The sequence below is a fragment of the Scyliorhinus torazame genome, chromosome 11 (genome assembly GCF_047496885.1).
Source record: "Scyliorhinus torazame isolate Kashiwa2021f chromosome 11, sScyTor2.1, whole genome shotgun sequence".
In the NCBI taxonomy this organism is placed as follows: Eukaryota; Metazoa; Chordata; class Chondrichthyes; order Carcharhiniformes; family Scyliorhinidae; genus Scyliorhinus; species Scyliorhinus torazame.
This window is the reverse complement of record NC_092717.1, coordinates 73,832,216-73,850,851: the sequence shown is the minus strand read 5'-3', so window position 1 is coordinate 73,850,851 and position 18,636 is coordinate 73,832,216. Positions and strand designations below refer to the sequence as shown.

At 41.8% G+C, this 18,636-nt stretch overlaps 1 protein-coding gene across 1 annotated transcript in view; it reads right to left on the bottom strand.

The window, feature by feature from the left end:
• The window catches only part of LOC140385344 (exostosin-1-like), a 299,358-nt gene that overhangs the window by 111,667 nt on the left and 169,055 nt on the right, over nucleotides 1-18,636 (bottom strand). Inside the window, exon 2 of the mRNA XM_072467409.1 lies at nucleotides 937-1,030. Coding sequence (XP_072323510.1) covers nucleotides 937-1,030 — 94 coding nt within the window. The remainder of the gene's footprint in view (nucleotides 1-936; nucleotides 1,031-18,636) is intronic.

Below are 18,636 nucleotides of genomic sequence, written 5' to 3'. Positions count from 1 at the left end.
GAACAATACTTTTCACTGTACCTCAGTACAAGTGACAACAAGTCAAATCAAATCCATTCCAACCCAGACTTAAAACTGGTCCGAACGAAATCTAAACTTTAAATTTAATTATTTTTGCTAATCATTATTTCAATTACTTAATGCAAAAAATTAGCAAATATAATTAAGAAATTGTGGTGCCAGAACATTTGTATATGAATATAAAGTGGTCATTGAGGTGTTCTCATGCACTGGTCAGACCTCACTTGGAAGCAGCTCATAACTAGACCCATCCAATTCTTTGTAAGAGTGCCCATTCTTTTTGTTTTTTATGAATTGCATGGATGTGCATCAGAAAATACAGCAGCCACATATAGAGTTTAAATCCATGTTGTCATTAATGTGCATCACAAGTTATTGGAACTAACAGAACATGCACTTTTAATTTAAGATTTATTCATCAGTGATGCAGTATTAGATAATTGTTCTTTATCAACCATAAATTTCAAACAGGATTAATCCATACATTGGTCCTGAATTTTTTGGGTTTAAGGACCAGATAGTGAGATGACAGGGTCATGGTTTAGTTATTCATGCATGAGAATACTCTGGTTAATCAGATTACTATTTTGTGTAGAGTGGGGATAGGCAGAATAACTTCTAGGTCAACTTCTCACTAAAAGCTATGCACACTTAGGCTGGTTCAGGTAAAAAGGTAAAGTGTAATAGGTTTAGAATTGGTCTTAACCTCCACCTTCCATGAAATCCCAAATGTATTTGAGCATCTCCACCGAGCATAAAGACAGACCTGCATTTCAATAGCCCCCTTCATAATGGCAAGACATCCCAAAGCACTTACAAAGCAGCAAAGAAAGATTTCAATCGCGCTGCATATTTTTCACTTTAAGTTTACAATTATAAAAAAGCATAACTTCATCTGTATCCTTTATCAATTACCTGTAAAGCCTCCAGAAACCGGAAAGATCCCAGTCTACGGCCTCGTGGAACCAAACAGAATGTGGAATTGTGCAACATCTCACGATAATCATATCTAGGAAAGAATAAATAGGAACAATCTATCAACTCAAATTAACAAAAAATGGTTATCATTTCAAGCTCATTCTTCGGATACGATTGGCATTTATTGTCAATGTCCAGATGCCCTACCCAAATTGTTTGCAAGGTCACTTGAGGACAATTAAGTGTCACTTTATTTTGTGATGGGATTCACAAAGACCAGACAGCTATGGCAGATTTTCTTCTCCAAGAGTATATTTGTGATTGTTTTTTTTTTAATGACAATCCAGTAGCTTCAAGGCCACTTCATTGATATCAGCTTCTGATTCCAGATTGGTTTGAAACGGAATTCAAATTCTCGAACTGCTATGGCAGGATTGATATTCCCTGGATTATTAGTTCAGTAAAACAGACACGATGCTACTAAACCCGTCAATAGGCTCTTGAAATGCTTAATGGTGTGCTCGCGAAATGATTCAGGATGTTTACTCAGTGAATTACCGAGCAGTACCAAAGTTGCCAGATCAATCCCCTGTCCATGCTGAGTTAGCTGACTTCAGACATTGCGGTGGTAGATAGAGCTGCAATAACTCTGGGTTAGAGGGGAGGAAATCTAAAATAATAGCCCAGAAACCCACTTCTGATTACAGTGCAACCAGGGTATATAGTTGAGTCTGGAGCAACAACTCGGGCTTGCTGGTCACTGAGAATACTTCAGAAATGCATGCCATATTGATCCTACCTAATTAACTGTTCGAACGAAGAAATGTGGGATGAAACGTTATCAATTTATGAGCTTCGTACTATTCTGTGGGGCAAGTTGCTTTACCATTCTCATGGAGCTTGGAGCTCTGCTCTTCCCAGCACCAACTTAATCCTAGCCCACAGGCAAACAAAATCAAGCTTTTTAAAACAAAAAAGAAATAAAGCTATTTCATGCCCACATAGGACATAGGTACGAGGGAGTAAGCCAGTTTTCTATTTAGAATACCCCCTGTAGAGCTAATTTAAAGAAAAGGTTATGGATTAGAAGTGTTTCTGTACAGTTTAAATATATGAAAAGAATCATGCTGTATTCATTAAATAACCAAAACGGACTTCAAACTAGAAGTACTCTTTTTTAAAATGTGGGCTCAAAATTAATTGAAAATACAGACTCTGATGACTTTAGTCATGGTGAGAAGTAGAAAGTTCATGGCCTGGAACTGGTAACAGAGCTATTTCTAAATCAAGTTCCACTCTGCCAACTGAACTTCATTTATCCTGCACTTTCATCAGTGAGAAAAGTAATTAAATAATTGAATGTTTGAAATTTCAGATCTAATAATTTGCTGCATTAAACCTACAGCAGTTGAATATGTTTATTTTGGAAAATATTAAAATGATTTCAAGATGAGATAGTCACAAGCCAATCGTTTATTTCCTATGTTTGGATCCAAACCAGCTGCAGTTAGCTACCTTCCATAGTTACTTAAGGTTGCTTTTCATATTGCCCATTAAGTATGATTACAAGTAGTGTAGAGAATAAGATATCTATTTAATCATAAGTCATCTCTTGTAAGCATTAAATAAAAGAAACATGAACAAAGCACCCAAAGGGCATACATGGCTCCCTCTTTATGCACTGGAACAAAATTAGTGCTAAAAGGTTGGAAAGATTCTGCTTTCCATGTTACTTAAAAGGTTTATGGGAAGGCGAGAAGTGGTTTCAATATTACACTTCAGATGCCAAAACCGCAGCTATTCACAATATATATTCATGATTTAGATGAGGGTACTAAATATATATCTCCAAATTTGTAGATGACACAAGGCGGAGTGAGCTGTGAGGAGGATGCAGGGATCCTTTAGTGTAATTTGGACAAGTTGAATGAGTGGGCAAATGAATGGCAGATGCAGTATAATTTGGATAAATGTAGAGTTATCCACTTTGGTAGCAAAAATAGGAAGCAGATTATCTGAATGGCCATAAATTAGGAGAAGGGAATGTACAACGAAACCTGGGTGTTCCTTGTATACCAGTCGCTGAAGGGAAGCATGCACGTGCAGCAGGGAGTAAAGAAGGCCATATCTGGAATAGTGTGTGCAATTTTGGTCTCCTTATTTGAGGAAGGGTGTTCTTGCTTTAGAGGGAGTGCAGAGAAGGTATAAGGCGGCCAATGGTATGTTGGTCTTCATAGAGAGAGAATTAGAGTACAGGGGCAGAGATATCTTTCTCCAATTATATAGGGCCTTGGTGATGCCATGCCTGGAATAGTGTGTGCAGTTTTGGTCTCCTTATCTGAGGAAGGGTGTTCTTGCTAAAGAGGGAGTGCAGAGAAGGTTCACCAGACTTATTACTGAGATAGCAGGACTGCCGTATGAGGAGAGATAGAGTGAGTTAGGATTGTATTCGCTGGTGTTGAAGAATGAGGGGGAATCTCAGCAACCTACAAAATTCTAACAGGACTAGACAGGGTAGATGCGAGAAGGATGTTCCCAATGGTGGGGGTGGTCAGAATCATGGGTCACAGTCTGAGGATACAAGGTTGACCATTTAGGACTGAGATGAGGAGATTTATTCATCCACAGGGTGGTCAGTCTGCGGAATTCGCCACAACAGAAAGCAGTTGAGGCCAAAACACTGTTTTCAAGAAGCAGTTAGATACAACACTTGGGACGAAGGGGATCAAGGGATTTGGGGAAGGGGGGGGATGAAAGAGAGAGAAAGGCCGAATTAGGCTATTAGAGTTGGATGTTCAGCCATTATCATAATGATTGGCGACGTATGCTCGAAGGGCCGAATTGCCTCCTCCTATTTCCAACCTTTCTGTGGACTCCACTGTGTTGGTTTATCATATCAGTCGTGTAGCCTAAACCCTATAGCTTTAGCCCTTGGGTTTATGACAATAGACACAGTGAAATAGCAAACACTGATTTTTTTAAACTGTGGACATTTTCAAAAAGATTTAAAAGCAGGAGATTTAAATGTCTTGGCAGCTTGACTGTTCCAATGGGACATAAATGCCTCGACAGTTACAATGGGTCTAGCCACTATTTGCACACATTCATGGCTACTTTTACCAATCCAAACCCAAAGGGCCTGAGACTGGACCTATCAAAAAGGGTATCCCCTACCTCTCCAAATAACTCTGGCAACATTGACCTTTTTCTCAAAGCCCCAAAATCATGTTTTGTACATCCCACTAATGGAAATAGGATCTGTTTGAAAGCAGCTGCACTTTACATGAGCAGCTACCCCTGTGCACCATGAATGTGCAAACCACATTGATTGACAATATCTAGTAATGGCCTACAGATTTTTTTGCTAGGTATATATAATACATTTAAAATTACTAAAGATAAACAAATCCTCAAATTTACACAACAAAGCTTTCTACTATACAGTCTTATTAAGCTCCACTCCACTTAGCGCAGCACATCTCACCAAGGATGTAACAGCTTTCAAATAAAAATCAAATAAAAGGGTTTAAGAAGACTGGAGCTACCAGCAGATCTGATCAGCTTCACTGTGCTACACTAAATATTACAAAAACAACTTTTTCAGAATTAAGGTTCATGTTTCAACCATGGATATGTGCTGTTATGACACCCTGGGCTAGTGTGCGGTCAATTTTCACCCCACTGGACCCAGAGTCACAACACAAGTGAATTAACCAATGATTCTTAGAAAAATACCTGACGTTTTTTGCCCTTGGCTGCCCAATAACTAGTCACCAGGTTTGTAAATGTAAACACAACACATTTTAATTAATAACAAGAACTGTAAAGGAGTATGCAGCAAATGCAACTGGTTAATCATCTAATTCCTAACTTTAACTTGCCCCCATAAGTAAAAGGGAAAAAGAGTCTTTGTTTCAGATGGTTGTTTCCAGCACCTTATTCCTCTTCAAACTCTACTTCCATCCGAGGCTTTACTGTAGATTCATTCAGGCCTCTGTAGTTTACAGCACTCTCCGACTTTCTGGTGAAAACCTGGAGGAGAGATAATGAATCCTTGTCCCTGTGCTTCCAGGAGTCAAACTGAGCTTCTTGGGACTCTGAAAATCATTCCACTAGGACAGAATACAATCACTGCCTGCTCAGGCCTTTTGGGCCAATTCATTAACCTCCAGCCAATCAATCAATTAAACTGAGTATCACCCCATCTCTTTCTCTGGCACAGAAAAGTCTGAAGCTCCTGTTCAAACTAGCAGAGTTTTCTCCTGTTAACTTTTGAATTCCTCATCTCTGCTGCTTGACTTAAAGGATACATGCCCATTATCACCCATGGATCAAAAATGATAACGGCCGTATAAAAGATGGGGCAATAAGGGAATCAACAGGAAGGACCCTTATAAAGCCAAAAATTCTTTTGAGAATATAGATTTTTAAAAAAATGTACGGCGGCATATGGCATGCTTGCTTTCGTCAGCCGGGATATTGGAGTACAGGAGCTAGGAAATCATGTTGCAGCTATATAAAACCTTGGTTAGGCTGCACTGGAGTATCGTGTGCAGCTCTGGTCACCACATTATCAGAAGGACGTGAAAGCTTTGGAGAGAGTGCAAAGAAGGTTCACCAGGATGTTGCCTGGTCTCAAGGGTGTTGGCTATGTGGAGGTTGAATAAACTAGGATTGTTTTCACTGCAAAGACAGAGGCTGAGGGGAGATCTGATAGAGGTCTACAAAACTGAGGCACAGACAGGGTGGCTCTTTTAAAGGTTTTTCCTCAGGGTGGAAGTGTCAATTACAAGGGGGCACAGGTTCAAGGTGAGGGGGGAAAGTTTTAGGGAGATATGCAAGGTAATTATTTCATGCAGAGTGTGGTGGGTGCCTGGAGCGCCCGACCAGAGGATGTGGTGGAAGCAAATTAGCAACATTTAAGAGACATCTGGATGAGTACATGAATAGGGAGGAAATGGAGGGATATGGACTGAGTAAGGGCACAGGTTTTTTTTTTAGTCAGGGCATCATGATCAGCACAGGCTTGGAGGGCCGAAGGGCCTGTTCCTGAGCTGTACTTTTCTTTGTTCTTTTGAATAAACATTATTTTGGACCAAACCGTTCTGAACAGATATCCAACAACATACAAGTCCCTTTAAAGTCATATTTTATTGGCAATTTAAAACACCATGTTATTTGAGCTTTACCTTTAGTGCTAATAAATGTGATAAAATTAGACTAAGATGTGCAGGTTAGGTGGATTGGCCATGATCAGTAAAGGGGTTTACGGGGATAGGGTGGAGGAAGTGGACCTAGGTAGAGTGGTCTTTTGGAAGGTCAGTGCAGACCGTGATGGGCCAAATCGCCCTCCTTCTGCACTGAAGGAATTATATGGATAGACTTAACCAATTTGGGTAAATTTAGAGAATTCAGTTAAAAAAATATTTTTATATTAAGATATTAAGAAAGAAATTTAGAACTGGGCCCAGAGTTTCCATTAAATTATACTGTTGATTGGTGCGACTCATCCAAAATTGATGTAACTAGTGCAAAATATGGCAGAATTTTAAGCACAAATTGAATTTGTGATCTTTTGCAGTAGCTTCAAAAACAGTGTGTGAGAGAAGTAGGTTTCGCTTGCAAACTGACCACATCACTAACTGACCACAGCACTATCTGGCCATGTCAAATGGGTTCCACAACTTAAGGTGGGTCCAATGTTCACATTTTCAAAAGATTTGGAATATAATTTTTCAAAAAATACAAAAAGGAACTGACTACTGCATTCAAAAATAGCTAGAAAAGAGTTTTCTGTATTTATTTTTAAAGTCAGTAATTTAAAATTGGGTTACTCACAACCATTCCAGGGTTGGGGGGGGAGAGGGGGAGCTCCTGTTAGACCGCTTGACGGCTCTGGCGCTGTGGATGGACTCAATTTGGAGCATCCGCTATGCTGAGGACGTCGTGGATAGCACGTTTAGCGAGTTGGTCACACCGCAGGTGAAGGGTACTGAGGGAGATAGAAAATGGGTGACCAAAAGACAGCTTTGGATACTGTTGAGGGAGATGGCTCACCAGGGAAAGGCAGCAGCAGCCAGGTTCATGGCCCCGTGGCTGGCTCTGCTGCGCAGCTGGGCAGGAAGAATGGCAGGGCTATAGTGATAGGGGACTCAATCGTAAGAGGAATAGACATGAGGTTCTGCGGACGCAATCGAGACTCCAGGATGGTATGTTGCCTCCCTGGTGCAAGGGTCAAGGACGTCTCGGAGAATGTCAGGATAGATAGGATGAATGCGTGACTCGGGAGATGGTGCAAGAGGGAGGGGTTCAAATTACTGGGGCATTGGAACCGGTTCTGGGGGAGGTGGGACCAGTACAAACCGGACGGTCTGCACCTGGGCAGGACTGGAACCGATGTCCGAGGGGGGGTGTTTGCTAGAGCTGTTGGGGAGGGTTTAAACTAATGTGGCAGGGGGATGGGAACCCTGCAGGAAGTTGGAAGGTAGTAAAACAGGGACAGAGACAAAAGCCAGTAAAGAGGAAAGTGTAAGGCAGAGAAGCCATAGTCAAAAATCAAAAAGGGCGACAGTACAAGGTACAGTGACTGAGGGGAGCTCAGTGAATAGGACCAGGAATACTAAAAGGAATAAAATGGGAAGTGAAAACATTAATGGTAAGCGACGCGGCAGGTTGTTACATGAAGATATGGGTTCAACGGCAAGGAAAATTAGGAGAAAAGTTAAGAGGAAATCTAACTTAGGAGAGGTTACTGATCGAGGTGTTAAGGTTCAAAACGGAGGTAAAAAAGCCAACATAAGTGTACTTTACCTGAATGCTCGTAGTATTCGGAATAAGGTAAATGAGTTGATGGCGCAAATCATCGTGAATGACTATGATTTAGTGGCCATTACTGAAACATGGTTAACGGATGTTCACGACTGGGAGTTAAATATCCAAGGGTATCAAACTATTCGGAAGGACAGAGTGGATGGCAAGGGAGGTAGTGTAGCTGTTATTTAAGGATGACATCCGGGCAACAGTAAAGGATGACATCGGTGCTATGGAATAAGGCTGAATCCATTTGGGTAGAAATCAGGAATAGTAAGGCGAAAAAGTCACCGATAGCAGTAGTCAATAGGCCACCAAATAGTAACATTATGGTGGGGCAGGCAATAAACAAAAATAATAGATGCATGTAGAAATGGTACAGCAGTTATCATGGGGAATTTTAATCTACATGTCAATTGGTTTAACCGGGTCGGTCAAGGCAGCCTTGAGGAGGAGTTTATAGAATGTATCCGCGATAGTTTCCTCGAACAGTATATAATGGAATCTATGAGGGAACAAGCGGTCCTAGATCTGGTCCTGTGTAATGAGACAGGATTGATTCATGATCTCATAGTTAGGGATCCTCTTGGAAGGAGCGATCACAATATGGTGGAATTTAAAATATAGATGGAGGGTGAGAAGGTAAAATCAAACACTAGTGTTTTGTGCTTAAACAAAGGAGATTACAATGGGATGAGAGAAGAACTAGCTAAGGTAGACTGGGAGCAAAGACTTTATGGTGAAACAGTTGAGAAACAGTGGAGAACCTTCCAAGCAATTTTTCACAGTGCTCAGCAAAGGTTTATACCAACAAAAAGGAAGGACGGTAGAAAGAGGGAAAATCGACCGTGGATATCTAAGGAAATAAGGGAGAGTATCAAATTGAAGGAAAAAGCATACAAAGTGGCAAGGATTAGTGGGAGACTAGAGGACTGGGAAATCTTTAGGGGGCAACAGAAAGCTACCAAAAAAGCTATAGTAAGATAGATTATGAGAGTAAACTTGCTCAGAATATAAAAACAGATAGTAAAAGTTTCTACAAATATATAAAACAAAAAAGAGTGGCTAAGGTAAATATTGGTCCTTTAGAGGATGAGAAGGGAGATTTAATAATGGGAGATGAGGAAATGGCTGAGGAACTGAACAGGTTTTTTGGGTCGGTCTTCACAGTGGAAGACACAAGTAACATTCAAGTGACTGATAGAAATGAGGCTATGACAGGTGAGGAGCTTGAGGGGATTGTTATCACTAAGGAGGTAGTGATGGGCAAGCTAATGGGGCTAAAGGTAGATAAGTCTCCTGGCCCTGATGGAATGCATCCTAGAGTGCTAAAAGAGATGGCTAGGGAAATTGCAAATGCACTAGTGATAATTTACCAAAATTCACTGGACTCTGGGGTGGTCTCGGCGGATTGGAAATTAGCAAAAGTGACACCACTGTTTAAAAAGGGAAGTCGGCAGAAAGCGGGTAATTATAGGCCAGTGAGTTTAACTTCGGTAGTGGGGAAGATGCTGGAATCTATCATCAAGGAAGAAATAGCGAGGCATCTGGATGGAAATTGTCCCATTGGGCAGACGCAGCATGGGTTCATAAAGGGCAGGTCGTGCCGAACTAATTTAGTGGAATATTTTGAGGACATTACCAGTGCGGTAGATAACGGGAAGCCAATGGATGTGGTATATCTGGATTTCCAGAAAGCCTTTGACAAGGTGCCACACAAAAGGTTGCTGCATAATATAAAGATGCATGGCATTAAGGATAAAGTAGTAGCATGGATAGAGGATTGGTTAATTAATAGAAAGCAAAGAGTTGGGATTAATGGGTGTTTCTCTGGTTGGCAATCAGTAGCTAGTGGTGTCCCTCAGGGATCAGTGTTGGGCCCACAATTGTTCACAATTTACATAGATGATTTGGAGTTGGGGACCAAGGGCAATGTGTCCAAGTTTGCAGACGACACTAAGATGAGTGGTAAAGCAAAAAGTGCAGAGGATACTGGAAGTCTGCAGAGGGATTTGGATAGGCTAAATGAATGGGCTAGGGTCTGGCAGATGGAATACAATGTTGACAAATGTGAGTTATCCATTTTGGTAGGAATAACAGCAAAAGGGATTATTATTTAAATGATAAAATATTAAAACATGCCGCTGTGCAGAGAGACCTGGGTGTACTAGTGCATGAGTCGCAAAAAGTTGGTTTACAGGTGCAACAGGTGATTAAGAAGGCAAATGGAATTTTGTCCTTCATTGCTAGAAGGATGGAGTTTAAGACTAGGGAGGTTATGCTGCAATTGTAGACGGTGTTAGTGAGGCCACAACTGGAGCAATGTGTTCTGTTTTTGGTCTCCTTACCTGAGAAAAGACGTACTGGCGCTGGAGGGTGTGCAGAGGAGATTCACTAGGTTAATCCCAGAGTTGAAGGGGTTGAATTACGAGGAGAGCTTGAGTAGACTGGGACTGTGCTCGTTGGAATTTGGAAGGATGAGGGGGGATCTTATAGAAACATATAAAATTATGAAGGGAATAGATAGGATAGATGCGGGCAGGTTGTTTCAACTGGTGGGTGAAAGCAGAACTACGGGGCATAGCCTCAAAATAAGGGGAAGTAGATTTAGGACTGAGTTTAGGAGGAACTTCTTCAACCAAAGGGTTGTGAATCTATGGAATTCCTTGCCCAGTGAAGCAGTTGAGGCTCCTTCATTAAATGTTTTTAAGATAAAGATAGATCGTTTTTTGAAGAAAAAGAGATTAAGGGTTTGGTGTTCGGGCCGGAAAGTGGAGCGGAGTCCACAGAAGATCAGCCATGATTTAACTGAATGGCGGAGCAGGCTCGAGGGGCCAGATGGCCTACTCCTGCTCCTAGTTCTTATGTGCTTATAAACTCCACCTTCCATCTCGCCGCCCGAGTCTCCAAACGATCTAAATCCTGCTGTATCCTCTGACAGTGCTCATCGCTATCCGCAATTCCACCAACCTTTCTGTCGTCCGCAAATTTACTAATCAGACCAGTTACATTTTCCTCCAAATCATTTATATATATTACAAACATCAAAGGTCCCAACACTGATCCCTGCGGAACACCACTAGTAACAGCCCTCCAATCAGAAACGCACCCTTCCATTGCTACTCTGTCTTCCATGACCTAGCCAGTTCTGAATCCACCTTGCCAGCTCACCTCTGATCCCATGTGACTTCACCTTTTGCACCAGTCTGCCATGAGGGATCTTGTCAAAGGCCTTACTGAAGTACATATAGAAAACATCCACTGCCGTACATGCATCAATCATCTTGGTGACTTCCTCGAAAAACTTTAGTGAGACACAACTTCCCCTTCACAAAACCGTGCTGCCTCTCGCTAATACGACCTCTTGCTTCCAAATGGGAGTAGATCCGGTCTTGAAGAATTCTCTCCAGTAATTTCCCTACCACTGACATAAGGCTTACCTGCCTGTAGTTCCCTGGATTATCCTTGCTACCCTTCTTAAACAGAGGAACAACATTGGCTATTCTCCAGTCCTCCGGGACATCACCTGTAGACAGTGAGGATCCAAAGATTTCTGTCAAGGCCTCAGCAATTTCATCCCCAGCCTCCTTCAGTATTCTGGGGTAGATCCCATCAAGCCCTGGGGACTTATCTACCTTAATATTTTTCAAGACGCCCAACACCTCGTCTTTTTGGATCTCAATGTGACCCAGGCTATCTACACACCTTTCAACATCCACCAATTCCTTCTCTCTGGCTCCACACATAGATTCCCTCCCCTGTCCTTCAGTGGGCCAACCCTTTCCCTGGCTACCCTCTTGCTTTTTATGTACGTGTAAAAAGCCTTGGGATTTTCCTGAACCCTGTTTGCCAATGACTTTTCGTGACCCCTTTTAGCCCTCCTGGCTCCTTGCTTAAGTTCCTTTCTACTTTCCTTATATTCCACACAGGCTTAGTCTCTTCCCAGCCTTTTAGCCCTGACAAATGCCTCCTTTTTCTTTTTGACGAGGCCTACAATATCTCTCGTTATCCAAGGTTCCCAAAATTTGCCATGTTTATCCTTCTTCCTCACAGGAATATGCTGGTCCTGAATTCCTTTCAACTGACATTTGAAAGCCTCCCACATGTCAGATGTTGATTTACCCTCAAACATCTTCCCCCAATCTATGTTCTTCAGTTCCCGCCTAATATTGTTATAATTAGCCTTCCCCCAATTTAGCACATTCAACCTAGGACCACTCTTACCCTTGTACCAGCACTTTAAAACTTACTGAATTGTGGTCACTGTGTCTAAAATGCTCCCCTACTGAAACCTCTACCACCTGGCCGGGCTCATTCCCCAACACCAGGTCCAGTACAGCCCTTCCCTAGTTGGACTATCTACATGTTGTTTTAAGAAGCCCTCCTGGATGCTCCTTACAAACTCTACCCCGTCTAAGCACTAAGTGAGTTCCAGTCAATATTGGGGAAGTTAAAGTCTCCCACACAACAACCCTGTTGCTTTTACTCCTTTCCAAAATCTGTTCACCTATCGGCTCCTCTATCTCCCGCTGGCTGTTGGGAGGCCTGCAGTAAACCCCCAACATTGTGACTGCACCCTTCTTATTCCTGTTCTCTACCCATATAGCCTCACTGCCCTCTGAGGTGTCCTCCCATAGTACAGCTATGATATTCTCCCTAACCAGCAGTGGAACTTCTCCGTCCCTTTTACATCCCCCTCTATCCCGCCTGAAACATCTAAATCTTGGAATGTTTAGCTGCCAATCCTGTCCTTCCCTCAACCAGGTCTCTGTAATGGCAACAACATCATAGTTCCAAGTACTAATCCAAGCTCTTAAGTTCAGCTGCCTTACCAGTTATACTTCTTGCATTAAAACATATGCAGTTCAGGCCACCAGTCCCGCTGTTTTCAGCAACATCTCCCCGTCTGCTCTTCCTCAGAGCCATAGTGTCCCTGTTTCCTAGTTCTCCCTCAATTTTTTCACCGTCTGACCTATTGCTCTGGTACCCACCCCCCTGCCATACTAGTTTAAACCCTCCCCCGTGTGACACTAGCAAACCTCGCGGCCAGGATATTTATGCCTCTCTAGTTTAGATGCAACAAGTCCTTCTTATACAGGTCACATCTGCCCCGGAAGAGCTCCCAGTGGTCCAGATAACTGAAACTCTCCCTCCTACACCAGCTGTTTAGCCACGTGTTTAGATGCTCTATCTTCCTATTTCTAGTTATACATGTGATGAGTATCAGTCATCTTAAACAAGCTTTAGTGGGAATAGACTTCAGATAAAATTAATTCATTTGGCCTATCAACAAAATGTACACCACCATAGACCAAAAGTGGAAGAAACGACAAACTCTCCATTTCCGTCAGCTGTCAGGTGGTGGTGCTGAATGGATGCCAGGGAAAAACTAATAGCAAAAGGAAATAAGAGTTGGAGGGGTGGGAAATAGCAAGGTGCATTAATCCCAAGACATTCTTCAATAATTCTAGCCAGCTGGTTAACAATGGCTTCATAGAAATTTCACACAGTGATTGAACTTATGCCATGATATTTTTAAAATGTAAAATTAGGCAATGTTTAATTCAGTACTTTGGTTTATAAGCCAAAAGGTAGTATGTGATTTTTTTAATGTATGGGATGAATTAGAGCTACTAAGTCTATTAACAATCAGGAATGTTGGTCAATGTCATTGTCTATGACCATTAAGAGGTTAAAACACACATTTCTCTCACATCTCCCCTACTGCCATTGCTCATGTCTAGCATTCCTATATGTTGGCAATATGAAAGTGTAGTTAGTAATCTGAAATGGTCTTCATTCCATTCCAAATATGAAGTACAATGTTTTCTTAATCACTTTACCCAATATGATTAGCCAAACGTGGTGTGAAGGCCAAAAACCTCAGGATTCATCAGGGAAAAGTTTCAAACTAGAATCCAAAACATTCAATTAAAAAATAAATCTGCAGTGGAGGACAACAATCTTTGCACGGCCATGAAAATAAATACTTATCCATTCGGCAACTCAAAACGTGTCTGGACAAATAGGAGGTCTATTAGATAGTATGATTCTGACCTTTATATGAACTCAATTTGATGTGCAATGTTAGGACAAATGATATTTCACATTGCGTGGCGATACTTCACATTGTGTAGTAGCATTTACACTAACTAACAAATAGAGAAGGAAATATATTTTCTCCAAAGATTCTGTTGGAATCTTATAATAACATATCAGCTTGGTCCTTCATCTCTTCTCTTCTCCCGAAACCCCCCAAACATCCATTTTGTTATAACCCCCTTGGGGGCCAAGCACTGTTCTCCATTCGATTTCCCCCTTACACAGCAGAGTACCAACGCCTGCAGTAATTGGGGTGGGGTTTCCCCTTAAGAAAGGAAACTCACACTGTATAACCACACAGGGTGACCCTTTCGGGGAGAGGAGTTATAGCATTTTGTAGTTGTGTACACAGTTCTGTTGTACTCCTAGCTAGCTGCAGCTCGAATGAGCGGGAACTCTGATGCCCCCTGTCTTTATAGTGCGTGTGCTCTAACTGGTGGTTGGCTGCGGTGTTGTGTGTGTTGATTGGTCCCACTGTGTGTTCATCAGTGTGTGTCTGCACTATGATATACTGATGTATATTATGACAAGTTCTAGACATTATTTCATACAAACCCACGAAATGCAAATACTCAGACTGAGTCATAATGTAATTGGCCAAGTAGTAGAGCCAAACAAAGAAGTGGTTGTTAGTGGAATCCAAACACCTTTACTTCAAGCAAAAAATCCACTTGGTGTGTGCAGTAATAGAGAAGGAAATCATTTGGTTTTAAAATGTTGTTCCTATTGATAATAACAGCTGGAGGAAATCGGAGAGAGGGACAGAAATCTCTCACTTGTGCATATTTTAAAATGCAAGTCATTGGCATTTGGCTGCTTTGGAAAGAACCTTCATAATTCAGTTTGCATGAAAATAAAAAATACAACTTTTCATTAATATAGTGCCTTATTGTATCTCCCAGAAGCATTGCAAATAATTTGATATATAATAAATCATACCATTGTTATAATTAGGTGATTAAACACGGCAGCCATTTTGCATAAAGCAAGAACCCACGAACAGCATCGATAAAAATGACCAGTTTTTCTGTTCCTGGTAGTATTGACTGTAAAGACAGTGTCTCAGCTGATCTGGATCTAGCTACCAACTAGAAACACAACTTTCTTGAAAAATGAACCAAGTGGTTAAGTAGAGTGGACTAAATCCTGAAATATCCCTCCCAACAGTATATCATCAGCAAAAATTAATGCTCCAATATTTTCAAAAAGACTTGAAACAAGATACTTCTGGTCTGCTTTTTTACTGCATCATCTCTGACATATTAGTGAATCCACCTAACCTGCACATCTTTGGACTGTCCAATTGACCTAACGAGCATGTTTTTTGGGACTTGTGGGAGGAAACCGAAACACCCGGAGGAAACCCACGCAGACACTGGGAGAACGTGCAGACTGCGCACAGACAATGACCTGGTGGTTAGCACAATTGCTTCACAGCTCCAGGGTCCCAGGTTCGATTCCGGCTTGGGTCACTGTCTGTGCGGAGTTTGCACGTTCTCCCCGTGTGTGCGTGGGTTTCCTCCGGGTTCTCCGGTTTCCTCCCACAGTCCAAAGATGTGCGGGTTAGGTGGATTGGCCATGCTAAATTGCCCATAGTGTCCAAAAAATTGCCCGTAGGGAGAGGTTACTGGGTTATGGGGATTAGGTGGGGTTACTGGGTTATGGGGATAGGGTGGAGGTTTGGACCTTCGGTAGGGTGCTCTTTCCAAGAGCCGGTGCAGACTCGATGGGCCGAATGGCCTCCTTCTGCACTGTAAAAAATTCTATGTCACTGTGCCTTCACAGCGCCAAGGTCCCAGGTTCGATTCCCCGTCGGGTCATTGTCTGTGCGCAGTCTGCACGTTCTCCCAGTGTCTGCGTGGGTTTCCTCCGGGTGTTTCGGTTTCCTCCCACAAGTCCCAAAAAACATGCTCGTTAGGTCAATTGGACAGTCCAAAGATGTGCAGGTTAGGTGGATTCAACATGATAAATTGCCCTTAGTGTCCCCAAAAAATGGTTAGGAGGGGTTATTGGGTTACGGGGATAGGGTGGAAGTGAGGGCTGAAGTGGATCGGTGCAGACCCGATGGGCCGAATGGCCTCCTTCTGCACTATGTTCTAAAAAAAAAATACGAATAGGATACACTGTGACCAGCCGTGCCTCACTCCAGAGGGTTGGAAACATTATTGTGCATGGCTTCCACTTCTCAAACCAGGCATTTTGTAGCCTCAGTGAGACAGTCTGTTAAATTAGGGGTATTTAGTAATCTGGGTGAATAGTTATTAGAAGCAAGAATTAGATTCTGCCCAAAACGAAGATAACTTGTATACAAATAAACATTCAGTGCCATGTAACTTCATTAACCGAAATATGCACATTTCAGTGTGAACAGAACCACTGGCAGTAATTAGTCATTAGCATTGGAAGCTTACACAAGACAAAATGCATACTTCAACCCAGTTTAGTGCTTCTGGGATCCAAGGAAGAGAAAGTCACCACTGTTCCCTGCATCGGACTAATGTACAACCTAAATTCAAGAGACTGGTTTAGTTTTCCAGGTCTTACTAAAACACAATCTTCAGGGTTTTCAGGAATTCTTGATTTTTATTCAAGCATACAAAAGTATGTGTGATTTAAGGGCAGCATGGTGGCGTAGTGGTTAGCACAGCAGCCTCACGGCACTGAGGTCCCAGGTTCGATCCCGGCTCTGGGTCACTGTCCGTGTGGAGTTTGCACATTCTCCGCGTGGGCTTCGCTCCCACAACCCAAAGATGTGCAGGGTAGGTGGATTGGCCACACTAAATTGCCCGTTAATTGAAAAAATTAATTGGATACTCTAAATTTATTTTTTTAAAGTATGTGTGAAATTTAAATTAATCAACCTTGAAAGTCTAATTCTTCAACCGAAGTTTAGCCTGAATTAACTATGCAATAAATGGAGTTGCACTACAATTTAAGAAGTGACCATTCCCATTCTGCATTAGACTTCCTCAACAATGTGCCTGCTTCATTACTGGAGGTTCCATGCATTCAACCCATTCTTTCTGCTATTAATTGAATTAGTATAATGTTGTTAACAAATTATCCCTAGGGTTTGGAAATAAAGTTTTATCAGACAGATTCCAATTGCGATTCTATCCTGGTTAACAATGGACTTGTATTATAGTCAAATAATCACTATTCTCATCAAAATATGTATGCCAATACTAGGTCTTTGAAAAGGTTAAATCAGTTTACTAGCTTTCTTTTTGTAGCTTTAAACAGGTTTTAGCAATTTGATGTTTAAGCACTCCATCTGGTTTTTTTTTTGGGGGGGGGGGGGTGGAAATGCACAGCTCAGCTTTTCAAATAAAATACTTCCAACAGTGTCAGCAACTTCTCCAGCAGAGATGGAAGCACTCTTGTTAAGCACATAACAAAACATCAAGGCACCATTGCAACTGAAATAGTGCTTTTCCTCAGAGTTGTTCTAAGTCCCATTATTTCACACAATGCAGATGATTTTCCCTTGTGCACTACATGAAACAGAGAAACTCAACAGCCATGAAGAGCTCCACATCATTACTTTCAGGATGTAAGATTGACATCGAAGCTTGATGTGTAAAGTGAATTACATTTACTTGTGTCACAGTCAATTAGAAAATCCTACAGATCTAATTCTATTCATCTGTAGACTTGTGTGGACCATGAATTTAAAGAAAAAAAGATTTCTGTACTCACAGTCAAAATCAATATTCAGGTCAAACGAAGTATGAAGGTGGGGGCTAAGTGAAGTCATGGGTGGATGGAAAACAATGGATACAAATGGGAGGGAGAGAGTGGACAAGAGTAATGGTGGGTGAGATTAAAGAGAGAAAGGGAGATTAAAGAAAGAGAAGTTGTTTGCTATGTAAAGGGAGACAGGGATGAAGAGCGAAGAACGGGAAAGGACACCAAGCAGTGTTTCAGGACCAAACAGGATGCCTGGTGAAAAACCTTGGTAGACTGGAGTGGGGGTTCTGGGTATAGGGGTGCTGTGGGGATAGGGGGTGTTGCTCCAAATGGTAAACAACTTCAATAGGAGAGGATGAGAAAAGGTAAATCAGTTAATGATAAGGGGGTTGTGGATGAAGAGAGCGGACATAAGCGGTGTGCATCAGTCATTGCCCAGCACTAACGATCAAGAGAAAAACGATTCTCCTAGTTTCAGTCTAAATGAGCGACCCCTTATTTTTAAATGCTGTCCTCTAGTTCCAGTCTCTCTCACAAAGGGAAACATCCTTTCAGCATCCAACTTGTCCAGTCCCTTCATGATCTTGGTTCAGTAAGATCACCTCTCAATTCTTCTAAACCCTCAATGGATACAGGTCCAACCTTTCCCCACAAAATAACACCTCCATGCCAGGTATCAATTGAGTGAACCTTCGCTAAACTGCTTTCATATCCTTTCTTAAATAAGATGATCAAAACCATACAGAGCATCGGGTGTGATCTCACCAATGCCCTACATAACTGTAGGAAAACATCATTGTTGCATGACCCTTACAAAAAATGATAACGTTTAATTTGCTTGCCTAATCACTCTGGGCCTGCATGCGATTCATGTACCAGGACACCCAGATTCTTTTGCACCTCAATCAGCATGAATTCTACCAATTTTCTTCTCCCATACCTAGGAAAAAAAATGGTGTACTTGGACTTGAGGAAAGTGGGGCTATTTTGCAAATTAAAATTATGTATCCTTTCAGAATAGTCATTAGAAACATGGTTGTAGCGAGAGATCCTTTCCTGCAGGCTGGAAACTGCTGTTCCACCCAAAGGTCAGAA